The 27,981-nt window shown below is 47.5% G+C and overlaps 2 protein-coding genes across 5 annotated transcripts in view; one reads left to right on the top strand and one right to left on the bottom strand.

The window, feature by feature from the left end:
* Positions 1-1,095: 1,095 nt before the first annotated feature.
* The window catches only part of NHSL2 (NHS like 2), a 66,243-nt gene continuing 39,357 nt past the window's right edge, over positions 1,096-27,981 (bottom strand). Inside the window, exons 2-8 of one of the 2 annotated variants that reach the window (XM_045839340.1) lie at positions 21,944-22,099; positions 19,016-19,143; positions 18,513-18,708; positions 16,553-16,684; positions 12,919-15,225; positions 11,062-11,194; positions 1,096-10,238 (exon numbers count right to left, since the gene is read on the bottom strand). In XM_045839340.1, the coding sequence (XP_045695296.1) occupies positions 9,914-10,238; positions 11,062-11,194; positions 12,919-15,225; positions 16,553-16,684; positions 18,513-18,708; positions 19,016-19,143; positions 21,944-22,099 (3,377 nt within the window). In that variant the 3' untranslated portion in view covers positions 1,096-9,913. The remainder of the gene's footprint in view (positions 10,239-11,061; positions 11,195-12,918; positions 15,226-16,552; positions 16,685-18,512; positions 18,709-19,015; positions 19,144-21,943; positions 22,100-27,981) is intronic. The other variant, XM_045839338.1, reaches the window with a different exon arrangement.
* On the top strand, positions 22,177-26,941 carry RTL5 (retrotransposon Gag like 5). Of its 3 annotated transcripts, XM_045839342.1 has the most exons (3): positions 22,177-25,921; positions 26,161-26,256; positions 26,364-26,941. In XM_045839342.1, the coding sequence occupies exon 1, from the start codon at positions 22,628-22,630 to the stop codon at positions 24,308-24,310; it is 1,683 nt and encodes a 560-aa protein (XP_045695298.1). In that variant the 5' UTR covers positions 22,177-22,627; the 3' UTR covers positions 24,311-25,921; positions 26,161-26,256; positions 26,364-26,941. The 3 variants fall into 3 exon arrangements, with proteins under 3 accessions (XP_045695298.1, XP_045695297.1, XP_045695299.1); XM_045839341.1 differs by lacking the exon at positions 26,161-26,256; XM_045839343.1 differs by lacking the exons at positions 26,161-26,256; positions 26,364-26,941 and adding an exon at positions 26,009-26,144.

Raw genomic sequence — 27,981 nt, 5'->3', positions numbered from 1 at the left:
TCTGTGCAATGGACAACATGTGTAAGCTAAGTTTAGCCCCTGAGCCCCTTGTTGATGACCTGTGCTTTAAAGGTGTACTCTCTCTTTGGTTAATGACTATACCAAACCCTGCCCTTGGTATGTCTTTTGAGTTTTCTTGCTGTGGGTTAGATACTAAAAGCTTCACCAACTCATGGTACAGGGTGAACACTAGACCCCGAACTGCAGGGTTCCACCGAGGCACTGCTTGAATAAGGCCCACCTTGACCCAGCCTCCTTTTTTGACCTTTATCTTAAATCTTAATATTTGCTATTGTCTGAGAGTAGCCCTGGCCTCTCTCCCTTCCCTTGTAAGCTTTCTAGCTTGTTTCCAGTTCTGTTGTGTCTTTCTGGAAGAGCAGCCTGGTGCTGTCTGGGGACATGAGCTGCATGGGGCCCAAGGAGACAAGGATGCTGGCTACAATATTTCAGAGGTCTGGGCCAGTTGGGAACAGAAAACAAGGGAATTTGCATGGGAATTGACCCTTGAATATAGGTGTCACCACCTGAATGGTAGGACCATACCTTTTCTGAGGGATGGAAGTGATCTGGCCCACATCAGGTCTGCGATTTTTGCTCCCAGCCCAGACTCACACTGGACTGCCCTGTTGGATGACTTCATTGAACCAGAGAACAAAGAGGGAGAACAGCCCTGAGCACAGTTGCTAAGGCAACTTCCTTCCCTCAGGAGCCTGGCAACGGTGACAGCCCACTTCACCAGAGCTTTGCCTCACCCACAGCCCCTTGTTGTCTCCTTGAGCAGTTGAAATCAAATCCTCAAGGCAAATCCCTCGAACATGCTTTACCTGACTGTATGGCTGAGGTTCCCAACTCAGTGTGCCAGGTTTCTGCTACACACTGTGTCCTGCATATCTATTCAGGGCTCTCAGAAGTTTATGAGAATTAGATTCCATGTGTGTGGGCCCCATACTTTTGTGGTCAGGAAAACATGCTCACAAACTGGGCTTAGTGACTGAATAAAGGCATCATTGCTAAAATGAAAACCAGAGGGGGAGACAGAAAACAATTTGAACAGAAGTTGTTTATTTTAAGAAGACACAAACAGCTCTAGCTATATAAAGAATACAATTCAATTGCTGGTAGCAAGCCAGTAAGGAATGGTTTTGTTAAAAAAAAAAAGAAGAAGAAGAAAGAAAGAAAGAACGACTAGAAAAACCCTTTGTAATATCACCCCACAGAGGGCTCCCTTCCATTTTGTGTTGGAATTATAACAAGACTGGGATTCCAATCCTTCTTGGTTTCTGTTGCTTCTTGAATTTTTTTTCCATGGACACATTCTCATTACTGAAGGGGTTACCTTATTTCTGCCTTCCAGTTTAGGATATTGGTTTGTAAATTCCAGTCTCCCTTATTTTCCTTAAGTGCATTGGTGGCACTCAGTGAGAATTGAACTGTAGTGCTAACTTCACCAAAGTCCATCTCCTGACTGCATAATAGGACTAGCCAATCCTCCTTCCTCATTTTGCTTTTGGCAAGTGTGGCTTTTTTGCTGCCTTAGAGTCAAAGGCACAAGCCTGGCTCCCTTCCTAAGCCTGGAAACCCTAAACAAAAGGCAGAAAGAAACTGTTTCATGGATGCTTTCAAATCAGGAAATCCTGAAAGTAACTTTGACTTTTTAAAACTTAGATTTCAGTGAGTGGGTAGATCCCTGGGCTCAAATGACAGATGGTAAGTTAAAGATCCTAAGAAGCAATTTGCTTAGATAGAAAAATCTGCAACCTGAGAGGTATGTCTGAGTGACCAAGTCCTTAATGAATGAAAGTCATAGCTTTCTGTGCGTTGGCCTGTTCAGAACTGCCACAGAAGAGTTTCTTCAACGGCTTCTTGGGAGAAGCCAGCACAAGCCAGTGGAAAAGACGAAAAAAGGGAAATGCCTCAGGAGTCACCATAATCCCTTTCTCCTTGACCAGCCCCATCAGACCTGGACCTAGACCAGAGAACTGCTGTGAGCAGTGGATGGGGCATGTGTGCACGTGTGTGTGTGTGTGAGATACATATATTAGGGAATGGGGACTTCACAGTCCAGCTGGAGAAACCACGTTTGCACACATAGGCATACACCTTGTCATTCACTCATTTCTCCTCATGTTTATATGAGCAAATATGAACATGTGACTCTGAGATTTAGACCTGCAAGTAATAACATTACAGATAGAGATGGAGCAAGATGGAGAGAGATGTGAAGGAACTTTAAGAAATCCTTTTAGAGGTGAAGGAAACAGGAGGTGGTAGTGTGTTGAATACCTGCTGATTTGGTGCTGCCCAGGGCATCCCAAGGAGCCCATCCCTTGGGGCAGGGACCCAGGAGGCAGGAGGTTTTGGCGGGGAAAGCTGGGGACACAGAATACCTTCTATAACTCTTGTTTTTCTTGCTAGGGTTGAGTCTAGAACAGGTCCAAATCACATTAGAAAATGGGCATGTGGGCATTCTGAGTTTTAAAACCAGTCATTGGAACCAAGAGAGCTGGGGATTTTCCTAGGGAATTGTATACTGGACTAGAGTCTCACGGCCTGAGCTACCAGACTCTCCAGAGACAGCCCTAAGCTTGTGATGGCAGTATGAGGCAGAGTGAGACAGATGAACCACAGTTTGGGGGTAATGATGGGACAAAAAAAATAAGAAAGCTCAGAAATCTATGCTTCCCTACCAACTTACCTTAAATTCGTGGAAGCAGAGGCACATTGGCTAACCTGGATAAGAGGGCCAGAGAAAACAATGAGGGTTCCTACACCAAGACAGTCAGTGAGAATGATAGATAGATAGATAGATAGATAGATAGATAGATAGATAGATCATAAAGGGCACCCTACTGAAGAGTACTGGTTGGCATAAGCAGCCGTTCTCCACCCACCTCTGTGAAGACTTGTCTGACAATGCAGGACATGGGAAGTTGGTGAGCCATATTAGGCAGTACACAAACCAGTGATCACATGGGACAGGTCACAGAAATGCCAGTCTCAGAGGATAGTCTGGACCAAGACTCAGCAAACTATGACAAGTGGGCCAAATCCAGCCTGTGGCTTTTATGGCCCAAGAGCTAATGATAGTATTTACATGTTTAAGGTGTAAAAACACATTTTGAAAGGTCAAACAACAAAAAACAATTTTCTACTGAGGCCATATGTGGCCCACAAAGCTTAAAATAGTTACTATCTGGCCCTTTATAAAAAAATAATTTATCAACCCCTGGTCTAATGATGGGGAAAATACCATCACCCTCTGAGCATTCCTGAAAAGGGAAACCAAAAAGGTCCAGGAGAATTAAAGGGAACAATGGAAATTACTGGAAATACCACTCCATACAACTAAGACAACCCTAAAGGGCCACTGCCTGCAACTCCACAGAATAATGAGGTATGCATGAACTATAGAGGGAAACCCAAGAATAGCTAGAGAGAGTTAGACTAATGAGCACTAGGCAAAGAATGTTCTGGAAAAGAGACTGCATGCAGAACTCGATATGGTTAGAGAATTCTGTTATTGTTGATAAGATGAAGATAGAATTTGAGCCCAGGGATTGACAAAATATCAAGCTAGGTGCAGTTTCTAGGACGCAACTAAGTATCTCATGAGCATGTAACAGTCTGAAAACCTCATAAAATTTAAGAAGGGAAAGATAAAGTAGATTCTAGGAAAGCCTATATTGGCTTGCTCTACTTTAAATAAACACCAATTACAAAAGTCCACACTAAAAGAAGAAGTAGAGGCTTTTAGGGGACAATGACAAGAGGATTCTTTGTTTTTCAAAAGAAATCACCAAAAGATTCCCTTACATAGAAAGCTTCTCTCCTAAAAATGGAATTTGATGCAAAAAATTCATTTTTCAAATAACTTTTAAGGAAAACATCCATTGTACAAAGTAGAACACGTATATTGAATTTGGAGGAAAATTAACGTTTCTAAACTGAAAATCAGATTTGTCTTTGAATTCATGAACTATAGAACTCTTGATCATTTTTCATATATATATGTATATATTCACTGAAATATCTGAGAAACACGTGTCATAAAAGCAGAAGCCAGTTGTAAGTCTTCTATAAATGTAGTGCTTTAAAATGAAAAAACACTGAACCCAAAGGCAGGAGACCTGAGATTGAGGCCGGGTTCTGCCACTGTGTGACCTTGGGTGAGTTATTTAACCTTTCTGGGCCTCAGTTCCTCATCTTTAAAATGAGAAGTTGGTCCCTTTGAGCTCTAGTATTCCATGACTACAGATAAATATAGAAATAAGATAAATACAACAATCTAGAAATAAGAAATATTCCCCAAAGTAAGATTTGGAGCCAGTAGAAAAAAGTAGCAATGAAATATAATAAAAAGAATAAAATTTTAACTACTAGCCAGAGTAAATATATCTCATTTAAAAATTAATGAAAGATTTGCAATTTACAATTGATCAGGAGAGATAAGAACATACACATTGATATTTCTTCACCATCATACATACAGAGGAGGAAATGAGTTTGGGGTGACTTGTACAATGAGCACGATGCTGTGTTTGCATGCATAACATTCTATAAAATTGGACATTAGAAAAGCTCAACACCACGTGAGGAATAAATTTCTATAAAGCTTGGCATTAAAGAGAGGCTAAGAGGAGTTAACTGGTTGTTCCAGTTCATATTTTGTTTGAGGATTTGTTGATATCAAATTCTTCTATTTAGGCAAAATCTTAAAATTGAATATACTTCTGCCAGAGCCCTTCTAGAGAACAGTAAGTAGTTGATTCAAACTGATGATTTCTTAACACCACACAACAACATGACAATATATATCACTTAGCCAGAGACTGATCACTTGTAATGATAGCAGAAATTATGGGAAGGTTGGAATCATTTGGAGAGTTGTGACTGTAGTGATCCAGGAGCTTGAAGAAGTAACATCACTGGAAGAGACACATGTGCATGCGCACGTGCCCACACGCACCCCCCACCCCCCACATACCTTCCAGGGCTTCTGCTGCTGCTGCTAGTCCTGGTACCATATTTTGAGAGGCACTAGTTTAGATTTGGGGTTTCGCTGAACAAAATACATACCTATTTCACATAACCCATTATCTATGCAAACTCCTTTTTGCTACACATATTACAAATGTCTCAAATGTGTGTCTATAACCATTTACTAGTGTATTCCTCTATAAATCTGTTTCCAAGTCTTCTAAAACTTTTTCAATTTAATGTCATTATTTAAGTAATTATCATTTTTGTTGCCCTTTGACAAAGGCAGCTGTTTGTACCTCTTTTCCTCTCTCTTGTCTGTTTAAATCCCTTATTACTTATAGCTGAAGTACGCACAAAGGGTTTTGGGGTGATCTGGTCTCATCCTCACACCAAGCTGAAGTGATAGCACAAAACATAGATGGCGGGGAGCAGAGGCTCATGTTCAGTAAACTTGTATCTCCAATAAGTTTAATAGTCACCACCGATACTGGACGACTGACATTGATTGGACAATATTGGACACTTTCACCTTTCACAAACAGGACACATCTTCACAAACTCTTTAAATTCTATTGTTTTTACTCGAATGATAAATATCATAAATTTCATTTGTGTAAAAATGTTAATGTACAATATGAATTATCTAGGCCTTTTTAGTGGCTTTTAGTAGCATTTCTGAGAGTCCCTTGGTTGTAGCTGTATTGAACAGCACTGGATATCAGGACAATTGAATCGATTATCAATAATTTACTATAATAATTCCAGGAGATTAATGTATTTGTCATATTCTGGAGTTAGCTGTCAGGGAATTTGGCCTTTCCATGGTGAAAAAAAAAAACACTTCTGCAACTAATTGATGCCTAAAAATTCTACAAGTAGAATTTCATTCCTTTGGCATAAGGTTTTTTCCCCTGTTAAACTGCAAACAACCTTCAAAAGAGGTAGCATTGAGCCTTATAACCTCAAAGTAAAGGAATTTATCCCTTTCCTGAGAGCACACTTTTCTTAGCTAGGAAGAGAACAAACTAGGAGGCACTCAGAAGAGTTGGTGCTGGGAAGAAGGTCTGGGAAGAATGGAGCAGAAAGAGGAGACCAAGGATCCCAATGACCAGACCTCCAACTCATTCACTATTTTGCTGATGGGCTATCCTGTCGGCATCCCTTACTAAAATGGGTACTAACTTGCCACTTGGAGCAGGTTACTTAGAAAGCAACCATGTTTTCTGATAATAATGAAGATTCTTTGACGGATGTAGGCATACAAAAGTTTAGAGTAGTGGAAAAACAGATGACAATAAAAATATCTGGTGCAACAACAGGCAGGGAGTTGCCCCCAAAGTCAGAAAACCATACTTGTTCTTAGGAAGAAGATAAACTGATAGTACTTTATGGAGTGCAAATCACAGAGCCAGGACAAGGGTAAGGCACTTGCACAGCCCTGAGAGTGGGCGCCTTCTTAAATGTTGCACCCCACACGCCTCACTTACCTCACTCCAGGCCTGGCCCTGGCAAATCATATTAAACTGAAAGCTCACCGTTGTGTTACACACTTGGTGCTACTGAAAGGCTGCACTGGTAAGGAAAAGAGCACTGACTATGAGCTCATCTTTTTAGGGAAGAGTGCATTTGTGAGGAAGAAGGCAGGTGCGTGGAGAAATCTGCTCAGATTGATAGGTACAGTGGGACCAAGATCCAAACCGTGTTGTCTACAGTTAAAATGGATGTTTGGTAACATGCTTGTTGAATCTCCTCTGTCTTTGCACATTCAAGGTGATGTCTCCAGATCAATTGGTCAGTCTGTGGTCATTAAGCTAACATGAATTAATTTGCTGCCTTGCTCTTGCCTCCTTCAAGGGTGAGTTGTCAACTACAGCTGCAGTTCACAGGGATTGTGGCTAAGGGGCAAGTTGGGGCCAGGAGGAAGTCTCAGGAGAGAGACTGAGGCAGGCAAAGGAGAGGGGACACCAGCAAAGCTTCTTGTTATGCTGAGAATGACTTGCCCTCTAGCCTCAACATCTGAACCACAAATATGTAATGAATACCCACCAAGAGCAAAGCACTCTTAACTACCGATTAACCTCTCCTGGGGATGACTTCCTGCACTCTTGACTGGACTGCCTGCTGATATTGGTTGGAATCAGAGGAAACAAAGGGACAGAAACAACTTGAATGGAAGCTGACCTCCTGGGGCCAACTTCATGTCACTTGCACCTCTTCTGTATTCCACCTTCAGAAATTGTTATCATTATTACTCATAATAGTAATGGTGGCAGTAGTAGGTTCTCTGAAAGCCTTTCTGGAGGGGCTCTCAGCCTCTCCTCTCCAGTCTCAGCAGAGTAGGTGCAGAAGGCAGCAAATACTGTGGTTTGTGCCTGGGTGGGAGAAAGAGTTGGTGTTATGATAATCAAGGGGAGGAGAGAGGTTGAGTGTTACGAGTAGGAAAGATGTTCACTGTTATGTTCATTGATGATTGGTAGAAATCAAACAGTTTGGTTGCTGTTTGTTGGGAACTAGGTCCACCTCTTGCAAAACATTAAATGAATATTTCTAGTCCTCCATGTTACCTCTAACCACACAATCTCTGCCTGAAATCCTCATGTGCTAATGGGAACACCACTGGGCATTTGAGGGTCACAGTGATGTAGAAGATGTTCTCAAAATTCCAGGCATACAGAGTGTTGTAGAGGAAAGTAAGACTCAAGGTAATTGAAAAATATACAGGTGTCTGGGTATTCAGCTTAGAATCTTTTGGGGAAACCACCAGAGGTAGCAAGGTGAGGGGAGAGGCAAACCCCACTAGAAGTAGCAAACAAGAAGCTTTCAGAAAAATCAGCAGAAATAATAAGTCCTATACTGCATGAGTCTCATACTTGGCTTTAGAGTTCAGCTGTTATTAATGGTTTCCAAGGAGAAGGACCTGGCTGTCTTTTACCTCTGTTAGGCAAAAGCACAAACTCTCCTTCACTTTCCTACTGAGCAAGATGTTTACGTCTTTTGGAATTCTGAGTCTGGGACAGACAAGGGTGGCATTCATATATAAATTAAGGCCAGAAATGAATATATTTGATTTCAGGTAAAACCCCTGAAATTAGGTCAGGTCTTTTAAACCAAATAATTTGAATACCTTCAAAAGCACCTGGAATTTTGCTGTTTATTATTTTAAGTGGCTTCTGTCTAAATCGGGGAAAGTGCTGATTGCAAGGGAGTATGTGGGTCTGGCCCATACTCAGAAGTCTAGAATTCAGAACTGTACCAACCAAGGGCCTAGGCCTAGGGCTTCTGTGTGAGAGGTTTAAATCTTCTCAGCACCCAGTGTGGTTTTTTAGGTGCTCTGTCCCCTGGAGTGTGGGCAGTTGTGTTAAGAGCTTGCTTCTCATTGGTGAGTAACATAGCCTATCAAAATCAAGATCTGCTTGTCTCTGGGGCAGTTTCTGCATCTTCCAGGAGGCTGACCAATGAATCTATTGGGTAGAGGGGGGTGAAGGAGGAAGGGGTCTGGGAACCCTCTTTGTGGAACAGTCTACAATTGCATGTGGCTTCTTTTTCCCTAAGAGATGGTGAACAATTACCCCTCCATTGCTGGTCAGCCAGTTTTCTTTATTCAGTGCTTTGTCTGTTCCCACCCCCGAAACCAGACATATGAAAATCCAATGAATCACTGCTCTTGCTTTGATTAGGAAATTGAACTGACAAGAACAGTTAGTGCCTATAAGCTTTGAGGTGGGGCTGGAGGGATCCCAATGATTGTTCCGAGGCTCCGTCAGCAACCCATTTGCCCAGTTCTTACCCTCTGTCCCCACATGGTTAACAGAAAGTTGGTCAAACAGCATAAGCTAAATGGCAAAAAGTAGGCTTTTTTTTGCGTGTGTTATGGGCCATAGCAACTTGCAAGGCTGCCTTTTAGATTCTGGATATATCCTTTTAGTCTATACGTTCTCAGTTTTAGACCATCATAAGACTTCCTTTAAACAAAACAAAGCCAACCACAAACTTACTTTCTCTCCTCCTTGAGCCTTTCATGATGCTGTTCCTTTAGCTAATTACTTCCTGTAATGAATGTTATATGCAAATGATATGAGAGTTCTTCGAATGCAGCATAAGCTGGGCACAGATCCTAGCTATCACTGTTGACAGACACTTGAAGGATCTGAAGGCGAGAGTGCAAGTCCCCTTGACGAGATCAGAGTGAACAAATGACTGCCTTGTTTGTTGGCCGAGCTTGGTTCATACAAAGCAACTTGACCCTGACCTTTTCAAGCTAAGGGGTTGGGGGAAGGATCTGTATGTTGTTGAAACTCATCACCCTGATCACCGTGTAGACAATCAAACTGCAGAAGGCATGAAGTTCAGGACAGAGTAACATTCATATTTTTCACAAAAGCCATACAATCAACCCCATGCCGAAGTAAGTGCACACCTGCAAACCTCTAGAGGGAGAGAGCTACACCATGGTTGAAGAGGCATCAGAGTCTTCCTGTTTTCCCACAAAGTCATCAAGGCCTCACCAGGAAAATGTATCAGCAATGGCTCCCCAGGTCCCCAGGTTTGGCAGCCCTCAGTCTGCTCTCACACTGTGCCCCTCAGTGACAGGAGCCATGGGTGGAGCAGCCGGTCATTGTTTTAAAAGATGGCATGTGTCCTTGTATCTGAGAATTTCTTCTTAGTGCATACCACTGGCGGGAAATAAGGTAAGGAGAAGATCCATAGTCAGTAATGGCAAGATGTTAAGTATGAAACCGTAAAATGTCTGAGCATGATTAAAGTGCCTGATGACTTTAATTCTAGATAAAGTGGTCTCTCTCCTGCTGTCCAAAATGTGAGTTAAAGTAAAAGAAGTGTAGGCTCTTTTGATATGTTCATGGTTTCTTTTTAAAAACTTTTCTCTTCCCCCTTTTCTACTCAAGTTTAGTACCCTACCTGATTAACTCAGGGCTTAGGTGCTGGGGCTATCGGTGGTGTCGTAGTCTTTTGAAAATTGTGCGATAATTCTCCGAGCCAGTGGGTTAGTGGTCTTCAGCAGTTCAGCTGCTGAGGGGCGGGACCTTGGAGTTGCCTTACTTCCCTTCTTCTGTAGCAAGGCCTTGAAATCATCATTTCTGCCAGCATCTAGACTGGCACTGCCACTTGACCCTGCAGAGGCAGCTGACTCACTAATTGGAGGATCAGCTGTGTTCCTTATTGGTGAGTAGGAGCTCGGTCTGCTGCCTCCGGCAAAGGCCTCCCCGGGCTCCTTCCAGCCAAGAAGCTTTCTTTTGGACCTAAATAAGAGAAAGTTTGCTTTGAGTGAATTCATGGGGCAGACATTTCCTAAGGCTTCATATAAGTTCATGTATACCAGTGACGTGATCTGGGAACTTCTATGCAGCAGCCTTGCAAGCAGTTGCACTCCCTACCTTTCTCTCGCTCCACTAAGTGCTTGGGATCCCTTTTCTGGTCCCTCTCCCTATACTCCTTTCAATGCCTGCAGCTGGAGTCATTGGCCTGTGCCTGTAGGCTCAGTCCTGCCCAGCTCTTGGGACTGAAGAAGAATTTAAGGAGTCAAGCTCAGTGACTGATCAAGACAGCCTGGGAACTGACCCTGCTCTAAACTGGTTCTCTAGCTCCAATAACTGGGTTATTTCCAGTTTCCTCCTCACTGAGCCCCTGATTTGTGTCCCTTTCCAATAACTGGGTCCCCATCTGGTCCCCCCTTCACCTAAGTTCCTGCCCTGATACTTGGCCTAGTGCCCCACTTTACTTCTTGATAAGATTTTTTTTGTACAAAGAATTCTGTAAAGGGTTAAATGTCTCCAACTGTAGACAAAGCTGTGAGAAAGCAGATGGAGCCACAATAGGCTGAGCAGTTGCTAGGAGACGAGGGGCCTCTCACTTGGCACCTGGTCCTCCCTTCCCCGCCCCTCCTCCACTTCACCCAAAGATGTCAGTGAATTGGCGACGTGAGGCCCTGGACTGCTTTCACATATGTGGGTATCTGAACTTGTCTCCAGTTTCAATTCTAATGGCTGCTTAGAGATAGCAGTTTGTCTTTTGGTATAGAAAGGGAAGACAATTACAACAGGAATTAAGGTAATTGGTCCAGACCTGTGTATCACAGTAAATAAATCTTCAGTTGTGCGTGAAGCCACAAACACGTCATCATCATCTTCTGCAATCCATTCAGCTGTTTTATCACTGATAACACTTTTCTCTTCGGTGCTGGATTCCATGGTACTCCCTAGGTATAAGAATCAGAAGGAATTACTTTGACCACGAGAGTAGAGACAAAGCACATTCTTGTCTGTATTTCATTTGATGTTCAAAGCAACTCTGGAAGAGCAGCAGGGTGGAGACTCTTAATGTCTCCATTCTGCAAAGGAACATGATGTTCAGAAGGTTAGTGATTTGGACAAGGTGGACTGAGTGCTGAAGACCAGCCTGGGTCCCTGCTCTCTCATGCCTGGTCTGTTACAATGGGCTGCTTGAGCATTCTCTTGTTTTAAATGGGTCCTTTTTAAAAATAAAAGAGTCAGAGAGAAATCTAAAGTAGTGACTCAACCAGTGGGTGGGAGTGGTACCTACCTGAATTTCAGAGTGAGTCTGAGGGGTTTGAGGAAGAATATTCTAAAATTATCTCTGACTTTGATTTGTTTGAATGTTTTAGTCACAATGATGTAATTTATATTGAAAGTCGGAATCAGCTTAAGGAAGGCCATAAGATTTTAATGTTTGACCCTGGCTGGTGTGGTTCAGTGGATTGACTGCCAGCCTGCAAACCAAAGAGTCACTGGTTTGATTCCCTGTCAGGGCACATGCCTGGGTTGCAGGCCAGGTCCCCAGTAGGGGGCATGTGAGAGGCAACCACACATTGATGTTTTTCTCCTTCTCTTTCTCCCTCCCTTCCCCTCTCTCTACAAATAAATAAAAATAACAACAACAAGAAAAAGATTTTGATGCTTGGTGTTGAGAGTTCAAAAAAGGAAGAGAAACATGGATGAACCTGGAGGACATTATGCTTAGTGAAGCAAGCCAGACACAGAAAGACAAATACTGTATGATTACACTTACATGATGTCCTGAGAGGAGTCAGATTCAAAGACAGAAAACAGAATGGTGGTTGCTAGGGCTGAGGGGAGGGGGCAATGGAGAGTTAATGTTTAATGGGTGCAGACTTCAATTTTGCAAGATGAAAAGAGTTCTGGAGATGGATGCTGGTGATGGATGCACCAGAGTGAGTATACTTAACACAACTGAACTGTCCATGTAAAATTGGTTAATGTGGTACATTTTATGTTATGTGTATTTTGCCACAATGAAAACAAAAAGAGACAAGGAAGAAACCCCCAAAAGATGAGAAATATTATCTAACTTAGTCTTATTATTCCAGAAAGAGCTAACCATCTAAGAAAGTGAGCCCCCTTTCCTGTCGAAAGCCTGCTACTGGTAATACACTTCATTGTTTCAGAAGCCTGCAAGCCCACCGTGTCACTTGAACTCAGCCTGGGAGGGTACCCAGTCTTATGCATGAAATTAAACTCAGTGTGGCTAGTGCAAAGTACTGTACAGCGAAGGAGAGAGAGAGACAGAGACAGAGACAGAGAGAGAGACAGAGAGAGAGACAGAGAAAGAGAGAGATCATTCTTAGGGCAAGCATGCCTGACTGGTAGATAGGCTCCTAAAGTCCTAGGATGCTAAGACCTAGTTTCATTTCATTACCTTGGTACTGGGGGTTCCAGGGTAGACTGGCTCAAACCAAGCCTTAGAGATCTGTCCCTGGGTCAGTTCCAATCCCAAGGGCAGTGAGGCCTATTTAGAGTAACCCAAACCCTTAAGATATGTCCTTACTGACTTAGGTCATCCCAGGGTCAGGATCATGGGGCACTGGCTTCTGTCTCTGGCACTCCATTCTCAGCCTCATCTCTCCTGGTATTGAAAGGAAAAGCCAGCAGATAGTTTACTAACCCAGAGGGCTTGCCTCCCTTTCACCATCAGCATGTGGTGTTGAAGTGGTCCTTGTACCAGGTGATTGCAGGTGGTCACTGGTTGGGGGACACTTGGCATCTTCCTCCAGGGTGATGATGGGGCTGACAGGCAGCCTTGGTTCAGCCCCGTAGGCCTCCACATGAGCTGTAGGTGAGGTTAGAGGCAGGTAGAGAATGCTGGGCTTTTTTGGTACAGGAGGTGGAATCTTGCCTTTCTTCTTCTCAGTTTGTTCCTGGCTCTGGAGACTAATTCTTTCAGGCAGAGCTTTTACCTTGGAGCCCTCATCCTCTGTGCTTCCCTGGGGAGGTTGCTGTGTTCCTGAGCAGAAGACACCAGAGGAACTGGCAAAAGGTGTGAAAACAACAGATGATGATGCTGTTGACTCCCCTGGGCTTCTGGTCTCAGGGAAGCTGAAAGACTTTGGTTTCTGTACCACGGTGTAGATGTCTGGAGGGAGTGGCCTCATGTGTTGAATTGAGCTCTTAGGGGTCATAGCCAATGTAGGTGAAGTGAGAGAGTGCTCCTCAGGGACAGATGGTGGCTTATGGACCAAGCTTGGAGGTCTTCGGGCCAGCGGGGGTTTCTCAGCTATGGGAGGTTTCATCTTTCTCTCTGGCAAAGTGAAGACTTCTCCTCCTGATTCCTCAGCATAGTCAGGGCTCTCAACGTCATCTTCTGGCTCAGATTTGCTGACTGACCTCAGGCGAACAGAACGTAGGTCAGACTGAGTAACCATGGGCATGATTGGCTGATTGGGACTAGTTTTCTGGAGCAGCTTGGCCCCAAAATTTGTATCTGAGTGATGCCGGCTCACCTTGGTTTTGCTTCGGATAGAGATACTCATCCCAGACAGATCCAGATAGGTAGACGAGGTCAGTGGGAGGTCAAATGATAGTCGTGACTTGGAAATTTTTTCCATTGGCGAAGTTGGGGGTAGTGATGACTTCCTCTCAGGTACCACTGGACGCACCCGACCACTGCCACTCGGAGGGGGCAAGTGGCCCAAGGTCAAGGACATGGAGACAGTGGGTGTTGGTGTCTCCGACTGACTGGAGTATCCACTGGAGGGTGACATCAGCCCAGTGGGTCTTCCTGGGGAGGGTACCTCCCTGGCTTCTACCTCGATGGAGAGTTGTGAAGGTGTTGTAGCTCTGGAGGTAGAAGGGGAGGCAAGAGACTCTGAGCTGCCCTGAACTGGAGTACACTCAATGACCGTGGTGCCAGTGGCAGTGCTGGAGCTGGACAAGGACTGGTAGGTGTCACCAGATTTCCAGTCAGTAAGATACCAATGGTGGGAGAATTGTGTACCTTCTGGGTCTTTGAAGGTAGGCACAGCTGGGTGACCCTGGGATGAGTGATGTCCTTGGTGTTCCAAGGAGAGGCAAAGGCTCCTGGGCCTCTGATCCTTGGGTAGTGCTGACCCACCTTCTGGCTCATCTTTGACCAGCGAGACACTGCGCATTGGTGGGGAAGGCTTCTTTTTAGCCTTCTTGAGTGAGATACTCTTGGATCTCTGCCTTCTATGCTGGGCCTCCTGTTGGGAACTAAGGGAGGCAATGTTGTCAGCACTGTTACTGCCCTCAGAACTTGTACTGGCATAAGGCAGGGCACAGGCTTCACTGGACTTCTGCTCTTCATTGTAGTCCACATCTGTGGTGCCTGAGTCTGTGGGCACAGACAATGACCGCTCCCGGAACCTGCTGGCCCCACCTGGGCCTGTCTCCATTCTTGAGGTACCACCACCAGTCAGAAGGCCAATCTTGAAGGGTCGCTCCAATACTTGCCTTCGTTGCATAGGGTGTTCAGAATAGCCAGCTGATCCACTGCATCCTGCTGGGTTATCACGAATGACAAAGACGGTGGCAGCCTCCTTAGGAACCAGAGGTGGCAGTGTGTGCACAGAAACCCATGCATTCCCAGAGGAAGGAGGTTTTCCATTTTCATTGACTTGATTGCTGTGACTGGTGGCACTTGGAGTCATATAGGTAAAGGCATCTCCCTTCCAGGAAGCAGAGAATGTAGATTCTGTTGGTCCATTGCAAGAACTGGGGACACTATATACCATTCCCACACTTTCCATGCCAGGAGGCTTGGTGCCACCACGCACCTGGAGAGGTTCTTCCAGATCACTAGAAGGATTTCTCAGTACTGGTGAACTGAGATTTGGGAAATGAACTTCCTGACTGACTGCAACTCTTCCATGAACGCCTTCTGGAACGGAATGACTGTGCTTGATGTCTGAGCTGGTTGAGCGAGCCACCTTGCCTGTGGGGCTGTTGCTGTGACCTGGAGGAGGGAAACACAGAACATTAGTGGTGCAACCAGGGATCCCCTAGCAGCTCCCGTGATGGCAGCACCAAGTTTTTGCCAAGAAACATTTGCCAACAACTTGGTCAGAATTCCTTGGTTCTTCCTTTCCATAGATGAGAATGCAGGGGAAGTTGGGACTTTGCCCATCACGACATGGTGAGTTACAGGGTGCCCTTGAATTATCCAAATGGCTGCCAAGAACTTTCCAGCTCTGATTATTCCTTTCGGAGCTGAAGTGGCAGGTGGGGACTACCTTGCGTTTTTCCTGGGCTTTCACCCCAAGCTCATGAAACTGTCATAGACCTCAGTGTTCACCTCTCCTAAGATGAGAGCAGAGGCTTTTGAACTATAAAAGACAGCACTGTGTGACTTTCAGCTCCAGCAATGAATTTGGAGTATGCCATAGCTGGAAAGCACAGAGTGTAGTTGCATTTTTGGCACCTGTCACTTTTTAGCTTTGCCACATGAAGACTTAAGATAAGATACAGATATGAGGGAACTATTCCTAAATTCAAAATCTCCCAAGATTTCTCATACCCACAACAGTTATTACTGTTCTGTCATCATTACTATTACTACTACTGTTGTGATAAAATTTATAGTAACAGGCACCATCTGCTGAATGCACACTATGTACCAGGCACATGGTAGGCAAATTATATACAATAACTCCAATCTTCATGACATCTCCATCAGGTTGGTATCATTATCCCCAATTTATAGTTGAAGAAGCTGAGGCTGAAAGAGGTTCCATAACTTGCCCAAGGCCTCATGCTTAAGGAATGGAGAGCCTGGGTTTGCATCCACATCTCTGATCTGTGCTCTTTGGATGGCATTCATTTAACAGCAGAAATGGTTCTGTTAAGATGGTGCTTTTAATGATAATTTCCCCCTGTACCTACTTAGGTAAACTTGACATATATAGTTATGTTCCATTTATAATGGGAAACAATGACATAATAAATTTATAGCCTGGGTGACCGGCTCTTCATGTTTGGTTGCTGCCCTTGACCAAAGGCCCTTGGTTATCTTTACTGGAGACCTGGCCCACAACCCAAGCACGTGCCCTGACTGGGAATTGAACCAGCAGCCCTTTGGTTCACAGGCCAGTGCTCAGTCCACTGAGCTATACCAGCCAGGGTCCCTTTGTTATCTTTAATTACCACATTGGCTTTTTCAGAATATCCAAAGCCCACCCCCTCAAATTATTCCTGTTCCCCATCACCACAATACCACCCAGGTGGCAGGATTGGAGGAAGTGAGCAAGGGGAAGGGTCTGGGGGATCAGCTGTGGTGGGGTCACCTTGGTCTCGCTGGGAAAAGTTAGAGAATCCAATAATGGTCCGCCTCCGCCTCAGGGTGGACTTGGGGTTCACGGCTGTCTCTGTATTAAACAATGAGTGTCGCAAACTTGCATGTTTATCAAACTGCTGCCCTGTAGCCAAAATAAAGACACTTGGATGCATCTTGGTTTCTGTTTACGGTATAGTGGAAATGGGCCTGAGGCAGAGAGAAGGGATGATGGCAGTAGCGATGAGCATGAATAGCATCCAGGCAGGTGGCCCTTCTTCCACATCCCTCCCAACATGACCCCAGATACCCAGAGCCCCAAGACATACATGCTGGCTTTCATAGGCCACACCCAGGGTCACCTGTGAGTATTAGGTGGCTGAGAGCCATGGTTTTCAATCCTGGCTACATGTGGAAATAAACCAGGCAGCTTCTGAAACTTCAATACCTGGATCCCAGCCCAGAACATTTAACTCTTTGGGAGGAAGGCCCAGGTAGAAGCTATTTCTCAAATTCCCCAGGTGGTTGATTATTAAGATGTACAGCTTGAGGCGGGAACCACTACTATAGATAGACAAGTTGAGACTAGAGGTCGCTTGATTGTAATCTTTTCGTAAAGAAAGCCTTTGTATGTGCCAGAGGACAGTGTCTCCAAGAGAAGCTGCTTCACTTCCCCCCACCATCCAGGAAGCTGCCTGACAGTCTGTCCTCCAGCCACGTTTGATGACATTTTGGTGGTGACTAAGATCTATTTCTCCTAAAGCACTTGGTCAGTCTTTGTTCCTGTGGCATTGCTGGGCCAGGGGCAGGGTGAGATGGGGGGTGAAGTCTACTGCTCCCCTCACCATCTCTCATTCAACAGTTGTTTAACCAAACCCTCCTCTGTCAGCCTCACAGCAAGGGACTCTGTGGACAAAATTCAGGGCCAGCCTTATTGCAGGTAAGATAGAAGTTTAGAAACAAAGTGTCCACTGTCACTTTGTGAGTCTCTCCTCTCAGCTCTTACTCCTTTTTATACATCTTCTTAGGCTGTGAGCTCTATTTCTTGCCTCTGATTTCCTGAGAGGACGCCAGTGGCGCTGGATGATCCTTAATCCAGGGAATGTGACCACATGTGGCCAGAGCTGTCCTCCTTCTCTTCATCAACTCTTCCCAGCATATCACAGGCCAATGTGGCTCACAGGGTGCCTCTGATCCTTTTGGGTCATGAAGTCTTTATTTCACCAGATCGCTGACCCTATCCCCTTCTGAAATAACCAACCTTCCTCCTCTTTCACTTACAGCCAATGGAATGTGGAGCACAAATTAATAATGTGTGTGGTATAAGTGTACCATATCACCAAAGTCATATCCAACTGAGCTAAACACACATCATGTTTCCCACTTTCAAGTTATTACTGGGCCCCTCTTTGGTGTTTTTGGCCTTGGCCTCTTTCTGTTACTTCCCTTATTAAATACTTGCCATACCAGTTGAGGAGGCCCACCTCACTAGAAGATCAAGTGTCAACTTAAAGTGCCATAGGCCCATGGCCCATACCCTGGGTATGAGCATTCCTTTTACCACAAGCATTCTGAACCGCACACTTTCCCTTAGAGTCCTAACCAGACATGGCTTCTGGCATAAGAAGTTTTCTTTCCCCAACCCAAATGTAGCTCAAACACTTCAAATTTCCATAGATGCTGCAAAGAGCATACAAGTTCATAGTTTCAGAGTTTTCTGTTAGGATCAATTTGTTTGCTATCAAATGGTCTCAGTTAACTTGCTAGTGCCAATAGAGGGTGAAGAAAGAGCAGCCAGAGCCCCCTCTTCTGCATGCCTCTGTTCCCTGGCAAGAGCTGTGGCCTTGACAGTGCAGGGTGAGCCAGTAGCAAAGAAAGTCTCGCTCCCTCCCCCAGCACCCAGTGCATTTGGAGAGGATGGTCTGTAGTTGGCATGGAAGGAAGCAAACACAAGTGGTGCTAAGCAACTCTACCAGAGATGTTGATGGGCACAATGTCAGAGTGCGTGGAGCAAGGCTGAAGCCACCGCTTCTCCTCTAGGATGGGCAGAGGGAAGGGGCTATTCCAGGCAACTTGCTTGTCGGCCGTGGTAGACAGGCTCAGGGAGGCCTCAGGGGCCCTCACACCCTGGGTGGTAGTCTCATCCTCGTTCAGCTGCTGTTTTGTAGGCTGTTGGGAAAGAAGGTGATGGAAAGGGTGTGCTCCTGACTGGAAATGAGCCATGCCCGCAGGATGGCTTGTCTAAGCAGGGTGGTTGGAGGCTTTGTCTGGGAGGCAGGAAAACATGGATAGGCTGCCAGGCCAGACACCTGCTGTGCAAGGCCCATATCAGCCAGGCCTCAGGGCAGCTCTGCTCGTGAGCAGAGGGGAGCAGCGGCTTCTGGTGGATAATATAAGCAGCTCAAGTCCCCCTGTTGATGGGTGCAGGGTGAGCTCTGCATGCTGGCTGTCCCAGGCAGGGAACGAGGCAACTCACCATCAACACAAACTCCAGACGCCTGGCAGACTGGGGCCTTGGGCTAGGGGTGGGCTCAGGGGCCTCATCAGCAGAGCGGAAGGTCTGCCCCAGCAGTCTGGCCTTCGAGTACTGTTCCTCATATTCTTCTGAAAAACAGCACAGTGGATACACACTCTAGGGGGCCGTGGCCTAGTGCTGGGCCGGGGAGGGTCCATGAGCCAGGGCTCCTGCTCTAGCTGCCAGGCCTGATTTGCATTGTTTCTTTAAGATATTTCCTGGCGTCTGAGCCTCTGGATTTGGAAATGGAAAAAATGCATACTCCCTGGGGCTATGAGAGCCAAGGAGAAAAGATAATCGATAAATTTGAGTTGTGCTGGTCCTGGAACTAAGCCTTTGCCTCAGTGGTCCCCACTGCGCTCAACTTGGAGAAGAGGCTCAGGACACAGACACCTTTTGCTACTTTATGCTGTAAGGTCCTCTCTTTGAAGCCTTGCAGCTTTTCAGGTTTTCTGCAGCCCTGTGTGGGAAGTGACCTGTGTGAAGCACAGAGAGACTTGTATTGGGAAGTCCAATGTGCAGTGCTCCCTTGGATGTCAAGAACTCTTGCTCGAGACTCCAAGGGCCTGGCTTCCTGCACCTTAGTCCCACTACAGGTGGTGACAAGTCCAGGGGAGCTTAGGTGAAGGAGAGGGAAGTCAGAGGAAGTAGCAGAGGAGGAAGAAGTTCAGGGGTATTGTCAAGGAGTAAGAAAGATGCATGAGATTTGAACTGGTTTCATTTAAGTGATGAATTCAAAGGAACTGAGGGAATCCGATGAAATGAAGGAAGTGGGAGTCAAGAATCAACAGGCAGGGGAGTCAGAAGTAGCCTCAAAGGTTGTCTGGTCCAACACTTCATTCTGGGCACAGACTTTCTCCTCAGCAGCCCTTCAGTGTGCTTCTTCAGACTCTGAACACACTGGCAGAGAAGGGGAGGCAGCCTTCCTCCCAAGGCCACTGATTCCATCCAAGGACAGCTGGGGCTGTCAGGTGTCAGGAAAGTTCTTCCTTATCTTGAGGCGAAATCTACCTCCCTCTAAGTTTCCTCCCACTAGTCCTAATCCTGCCTGTGCTGACAACACAGAACACACTGATTCTCTTACTGCACAGTAGTTCCTCTCTTATCTAAACACAAAGCTCATGGTGTCCCTTGGAATCTTGCTGCTCTAAGGTCACCACTGCCTTGGCAAGCAGGTGGGGGTTATGGCTGTAGTCCAGCTGAGTGGCTATCTGCCATTTTCTATTCTCCACCAGTGTTAATCCTCATTGGCATGAATAAATGAGAGCTGATGTCTTTTCACATTTAATTTAATGTTCACTTAAGATGTGTCTACTGAGCACCTCTTGGGGATCCAGCCCCGTGCCAGGTGCTTCTGGAAACCTAAGAGACATGGTTCTTTACGTTGACAAGCTCAGGCTGGTTAGGTGGACAAAGTATATATCCAAGGCTAATAGACAAATGAGTAAATGAATGAACAGATGAAAGAAAGAGCAGTTCAGAACTATGCAAGTCCTCTTGAACTGGATGGTACATAGTGCCTCATATGAGTGCTTATGGAGGGAATGGTGCAAAGTACAGAACTCGTGTTAAAGGTTTTCTTGGATGAGGCAAGAATTGAACTTAAAAGAAAGCGTAAGGATCAGAATGGGGTACAGGAAGGGCTTCTGGGCTTGGAAAAGAGGTCTGAATGGAACGAGGGGGCTTGGAGGGGGTATAGAGCTTGTGACTTAGCATTGAGGTTTTATGTATAAGATTTTATTGAGATATAACTTACCTATGGTAAAGTGCATGAATCTTAAGTGAATTCTTACATATGCATTCCCCCTTGTAACCTCCACCCAGGTATTGACAGCACACCAGTAGTCTGTCTCATAGGTCTGAGCTTTAATACCATGTACGGTGGATAAATCCCTCTGGTCAATGTGTATGGTTTTCCTATTGGAAAGTCTTATCAGGGATCATCTTGTTTTTTTCTTTTTTTTTTTCTTTTGTATTAGCTTTAGTATTGTGCTTAGCTCAGCCCATGTTCCAAAAGGCATGTACTGGGAGTTGATGTTACATCTCATCAGGGTGTCTCCAGCAGCAAGATACTCTTACTAAGCAATTTACTTCCACTCTATTTTTAGTTCTAACAGAAGTGTGCCATGTGGGGAATTCCCATTTTAAAGATGACTGATTAACTTGAAGCTCAGAGAGGGTGTTGTATCTGCATAATGTCACACAGCTAGGTAGGTGTATGAGTCGAATTAGATTCTAGCTCTGTGTGCTTTCCAAGTCTGGGTTTTCCTCCTCTGCCTGTGGGTGCGGCATGACTGCTCAGGCACTCTGACTGGGCTGTTTCTCTGGATGGGGAGGACCCAGCTTTGCTGCACTGCGACCTCAACAACACTGGGTTGGGAATTGGGGATGAACTGAGTGCAGTAGCTACCCAGGAGACACGTGGACAATGTTAATGCAAGAGTAGAGTGAGTGAAGCCCAGAGGAGAAGATTTGCAGGTGCCTTTTTTGGCTGAGTGACAGCATTCCAAAGGCATGCATGGGTGATGTGGCAAGAGAAAGTCTGGAAGGCTTGTGGGCCACACTGTAGGAGTCTCTCTCATCCAGCTGTCTTTGGAAATGATTTGACCCATTGCCCTGTTTCAGTTTCTGTCTTTTTCCCCCCACCATGGAGTACGGAACTAAAAAAGGGGGGGGGGGAGGGGCGTGGTAAACACCATAAAAATAGGACCTTTTGGAATTGTGAGTCGAGAAGGCAAAAGATGGAAAATGTGTGCTTTGTTTTTCAACGGGTTTTACAGTGTTCTCTCTTTTTCTCTCGCTGGTCCCTGTCCTCTCTTCTGTGCCTCCCTCCAGCCGCTGCACATCTGGCCTGTGGGGTCAGGCCGCAGCCCCGCTCCCTCTCGGTACCTTGCAACCGGCTCTGGAGATTAAGCTGCGCCTCGCGAAGCAGCTCCTCTACACTCGGGGGCCTGCCTGAGGAGAGGAACACGTTCACTGGCTGTCGCCATGACGACCTCGAGTGGGCAGTCGCTGTCGCATTTTCCCGACCCGAGTTAGCTGCAGCTAGGGAAGGAGAGAGTCAGTGAGAGGCTCAGCCGAGGGGTGGGCGCGGCGGCCACTGGGCGCCCGCGGTTCCCGAAGTCCCGCCCCTGCTGGGGTGGGGAGGCGGGGCGAGGCTGTGCTTAAAAGGCGGGGATCCCGCAGCCGCAACATTTTTCCTCGAGAGATCCTGCAGCAGTCTGCTCCATCCCGGCCTGCCTGGGGGCTGCTGGCTTGCCACCCGCGACTTCCGCTCAGCGCCTCTCGGCTCCCGCCGCCGTCCGCCCTCTCCGATCCCCGGACGAGGTAACGCGCCCCGGGCCCAGCCTCGGGGCTCAGCCTCCGGGCCTTGTGCCCGGAGCTCCCGCCCTCCCTCCTCGCCCCGGTGGGTGTGGCTCGGCCTACCCTGCGCTCGCCGAGGCACTTCGCTCCCCTCTGGGGCCCCACCGCATTTCGGCCTCCTTTCTTGGCCCCTAGCTCGGCACCCCCACCCGGATCCCCCACCCGGATCCCCCACCCTGCCTGCGAACCCAGGGCCCCAGGCGAGTCCAGATGTCCGAGGCATCAGGAAATCTCAATAGCCTTCGCATGGCGAACGTGGCCCTGCGCGAGGAATTAAATGCCCTTCGCGGGGAGAATGCCAATTTGGGCCTTCAGCTAGGAAGAGCCCTGGCGGAGGTGAATTCCTTGCGGGGCAATGTCTCCAGCTACATCCGCTGGCCTGTGCCCGTCCTTGCGGAGGAGAACTTTGAGTTCCCGCTCAACGACATAGACTCCTTGCCCGAGGGTGAAATGCCCTTCACGCGCTGGCCTCCCCCACGCACGGAGCCCGAATGCGCCCCGGAGGAGCTGTTGATCAGTGGGACCCAGGACTGCGGCACCTCTGATAGCCAGGTCGACCCTGTCCCGCAGCCCAGCCCGCCCCCGCCGGCACTGCCCCAGCCCGCCTCCAAGGAGCTGCCCGCGCAGCCTCCTGTGCCACCTCTGGAGCGGCCTGAGCTAGAACCCTTTTCAGGCGACCCGGTCTACCTGCCTGAATTCCTGATGCGGTTAGAGACCTTCATAGCCGACCATGAGGATCATTTCCCCGGGGGTGCCGAGCGGGTGGCTTTTCTGATCTCCTTTTTCACTGGTGACGCCAAGGACTGGGCCGTCTCAGTCACCCAGGAAGGAAGCCCCCTGCATGCCAACTTCCCGCGCTTCCTGGATGAAATCCGTAAGAAATTCTGTGGCCCCATCCCCCCAAGTGTGGCAAAAAAGGCCATCCGCAAGCTCAAGCAGGGAGACTGTACCCTCGGCAGTTATGCAGATGCTTTTCAGTTCCTGGCCCAATTCTTGTCTTGGGATGACTGTCGCCTTCAAAACCAGTTCCTCAAAGGCCTGTCAGAATTCTTCCGCAAGGAGCTCTTATGGTCAACTGAAATGGCCGACCTGGATGAGCTGATTCTCGAATGTGTGGAGATAGAAAGGAAAGTGCGTGTCCCCAAGCCAATCCCGCTCCCTGGGGTTCGCAATATCTTCTTCCCTTTTGCTGCAGACCCTAATGTCGAGGGCAGTGGAGAAGAAGAGCGCTACAGTGAGGATGAAGATGCAGAGGTGCGCAGGCGCAGGCTTCACGAAAAGGACCAGCGGAGGCGTGCGAGAGCTATTCAGCAAGAGATGAGGGAGCAGGAGGAGGAGAAGAGGAAGAAGGAGGAAGAGATGAGGAAGAAGGAGGAAGAGATGAAACAGAAACGGGAGGAGGAGGATGACGACGACGAGGACGAGATCGTGGTGGTGGATGTTGTGGACGAGGAAGAGGAGGAGATGAGGAAGAAGAATGAGGATGAGAATAAGGATGAGGATAAGGGCCAGGAACCAGGGCAGGAGCCAGAGCAGGAGCCAGAACAGGAGGAAGAGACCGAGGATGAAGCCCAGGATGACGACCTAGATGAGCTGATGGAGGTAGAGCCGACTTATGCCAACGCTTCATCCCAGACTACTGGCTACTATCATGAAAATTTCCTAGATACATCGCCTCCAATAATACAGCCCAGCAGACGGAGGAACCAGAATCGGGTCCCGCTGCTGGAGGGCCTTCCAGGTACCAATTCGCCTTTCTACAGTTCACCACCCCTGATTCGCCGAGCAGGTCGTTTGGGGCAACGCCATACTCGAAGACGGCCCCCAGTGCTATTCCGCCTCACTCCAAGACAGGCGGGGCACCGGGCTTCACGTGGCCGAATTCGCGTGTGAGTGCTGGGGTGAGATGGCCACCCTGAACACACCCTTCTACTGCGTTCCCTGCCCCTGCTATTGCTGCCACACCTGCCCCATTTGCTGACCAGTACTTAAGGGAGTTCCACACCTGAAGAACCTAAAGAAGACCTGTAGAACTCCAGACCATCTTGCAGCCCTGACCAGGGAGTGACACGTGCCCAACCAAAGCCACCTGGGAAAGGAGGGGTCAGCGATAGCTGTCCTCTTGACTGGGCACTCTGCTCAGTCCTGCCACAAGCTAACAAGCAGGTTTCTGGGCTTATTCCTATAAATGAACTGGTCACCCCCTCGTATTTCCCTTCTAGTTGTTCCTAACCCTGTGTCCTATGCTTTTATCCACTCTGACTGGCTCACCAGGACTTCACCCAATGCCTCACTGCTCTGCCCCAATGAGCAAAAGGACAGGCTACACTGAACTCCTAATGCCACTGGGGCCACTAATTATTAGACATAATGGACGGAGAGCAGGATGCTATCAAGAAATGTGCCTAGAAGCCTACACTTGCTTCAGCTTCCAGCAGAAGGGCCCTAAAGATGACCCTACATCTAGCCCAGTGAGGGTGGGCAAAGCTGCATGTCAAAGGGACAACTTGACTGAGGTTTGTCCTTGACTGACTGAGCAAGCTAGTTCCACCCTCACACAGACTACTACATCAGGGCCCTTGAATCAGCTTGCCAAATCTGGGGCCCTCTCTTACCACACTGCCCTCCTGGGCATCCCCGCTGGACAGAACCTAGTGTTACCGTTTCCCTTGATATTGCCTGGAAGATGGGGGAGGAGGAAGAGGAAGAGGACCAAAAAGAAGCAGCAACAACTCAGTTTGACATTGTGAGGAGTGACCGTTTCCTTAGGGACAGTGGTCTCCCTGGGCTGGGTCTTGGACAGCAGCACCCGGCCAAAGGTCTTTGCAGGAGACTTGCCATGCTTGGGGGTTCACAGAGGCCTAACTGGCCTTTCTTTCCTGGACCAACAAGGAGAGAAAGGGCCCAAGCCCTGCTCTTTAACTTCAATTTAAGGAGTTCCTTAGTTGTCAGAAGGGAGAGGAAGTTTCTCTCTACAGAGACTGCAGCCTCGCAGCCGAGACTGCAGCCTCACGTCTCTCCCATGGGTGGGAAGCCATGGCCTGATGCTGGGCTTCAATGAAACGGTAAGGCTTGACAGGGTGACGGCCTCCTGGGAACTAACTCCTGGGACCTCTGGGTATAAACCTCAGGACCCTTATAACGAGTCCTGCTGCTTGCCATGGGTCCAGAAAGCACTGCTTGTGCAGTGAAAAGGACATACTATGTCACTGGCCACAGAATGCCAGCCAAACCCACTGCTGGCCTGAACTGCCCTTGACACTGAGCCGCCTGCACAGTGCCTGGCAGCTGGGCAAGTGCAGCCAAGGTGTCTGTGGCCAGAGGGAAGGAGGCATAGTAAATTAAGCCTGTGTTCTTCACCGGAGTCCGATAGATAACCTCAGCCCAGCCTTAGGGTTTTGAGCCTCCTGGAAGCAAGAGGAAGGAGCTGGAGGAAGAGGAGTCACAAAGAAACTCAGTTCGTCTGCTGGCTGGTTGCTGGTGAGATCCGTTCATCAGCGGGAGGTAAGAAGCCCTTTTGTTTAGCATACATTTCTCAGCTGGGGATCAGCGGAGGTGGGTTCCTATAACCTGTTGCTACCTTTTCAAAAGGCATCCCCCTCCTCCAAAGAGAAAAGTGATGCCTAATCATTACAGAAAACTTGGACAACAGAGAAAACTATAAGCACAAAAAACACCCAAACATTCAGAAACCCAGCACACAGAGGCAAGTATTATTAACACTTAGCTGCCTTTCTTTCTAGTGCATCTTGTCAAAGCTGAGATCATCTTGCAAGCTCTTGATCAGCAAGATTTAAAATGGCTGCCACCTATGCAATGAGGCGTACTGAATAATTGAAGTATTCTCTTAATTCTTTGGACATTTCAGTTGCCTGGTTTCCCCGCCCTCATCCCCACCAGTGCAGGAGTGAACAACATTGTAAAGAAAATTTTGTCTGTTTTTCAGCTATTTTTCCAGGAGAGAGTGCCAGAAGGGGAGGTGCTGTTCTTCGAGGCTGTGAACCCTGTTTGCTGATGGTCGACATACTGGCCCTGCTGCCCATGTTCCTGCTGGAGAAGTGCAAAGGACAGGTGCCTTGCACCCCCATTTCCAGGGACCCCTTAGCACAGGCCCTGCCTGTTTCCGTGGTGCTTCCACCCTGAGATCTTGTAGCCTCAGCCGGGGAAAGAGTGGGTGAGCAGTGAGCTGGCTCCTGGCCCTCTGGTGGCAGGGGGCCTGGGCTTCCCTTTGACCCTTTTTCCCTGCTTTCCCAGATCTTCAATATTTGTTGTGATGTAACAGCTACAAGAGCTGTAAGAGGAACTATGGGCTTTGGGCACTTTCTTGGGCTGAAAGAGGGATGGTGGGTGGGGGGATGCATGCAGGGGTATGAAGGCAGCCCAAGGATTCCCAAAGACTCGGGAGGAAACCCGCTGGAAATAAATGTGTTATTGTTATTGTGTTATTGTTGCGTTACTGTGATGTGAAGATAAATTCTGTATGCTAAAGCTTTCTCCTCAATAAAAATATAAAGGGTGTGTAAAGACTGTGTCTGTCTGGGTTACTGAGCAAGCATAGATGGATATAACCAGTAGGCATCAGGTACTTCCCAGGCACTTTACCTGAAGCAATGCTAGCCTGAAGGTGTGCAATCCTCAGATGAGGAAACTAAGGCCCACTGAGGCCCAAAGGACCTACCCAGAGTCCTATTCATTTGTGTCAGAAGGAAGCGGAGGGACTAGGCATCTTAAAAATAGCATTAGTTCTCTGCTTGCTGGGATATAAAGGCATAAATGTCCCAGCCATACCATCTTATGACAGTGACGCGCCCCTCCCAGCCCCCCAAACACACACGTACTTTGAAGGGAGGGAGGGAAGCCAGGCTGGGTGAGGCAGGAGGGCCCTTCCACTTTTTGACGCTAGGTGGTGCTATGTGACACCAGTAAGCTAGCTGGTGGAGATTTTTTACCAGCCTCACAGCAGTTCACGCAGAGACCCTCCCAACAAGATTTCACTGCCCTCATAGCACGTGGGGCAGCAGACATCGAATCCCATTCTGGGGTTTGCTGAATTTTCCCAGCCATGAATTGGACATTTTTTTTTCCTGGTACAGTGGGTGGGAACGTTTATTGAGCCCCCTACTGGTACAAGTGCTGAGCCATGCACTGGACATCCATTATCTCAGTTCATTTACCTTCATCTTACCTATGAGGTAGGAAACAGGCTTAAAGAGAAGTCACCAGCCCAAGGTTCACAGCTGCTAAGTGGCTCTTTCTCAGCCCCGCAGCTGTCTAGGAGTTGGCTCCTCTCTGCCTCCACTCATAGGCCCTACTATCTTCCAGGTCTGCCCTGTCATGCTCACTCTCCTCTAAGCTTATAGGACTGCGGTGACAGACAAAGCCGGGTTTCAGAGGCACATTGGCTTTGACCTTTTAAGGGGAGGAGGGGAAGGAAGGAAGGAAGGAAGGAAGGAAGGAAGGAAGGAAGGAAGGAAGGGGGAAAGGGAGGGACTAAGGAAGGAAATAAGGAAGGGAAGGAGGGAAGCAACCAGTGCATTTCTGACCATGTGCCAGGCACTTTTACC

This window comes from Phyllostomus hastatus, unplaced genomic scaffold (genome assembly GCF_019186645.2).
Source record: "Phyllostomus hastatus isolate PE091 unplaced genomic scaffold, TTU_PhHast_1.1 phas_contig_30, whole genome shotgun sequence".
NCBI lineage: Eukaryota > Metazoa > Chordata > Mammalia > Chiroptera > Phyllostomidae > Phyllostomus > Phyllostomus hastatus.
The sequence above is the reverse complement of the archived record's forward strand: the minus strand, read 5'-3'. Positions and strand labels throughout refer to the sequence as shown.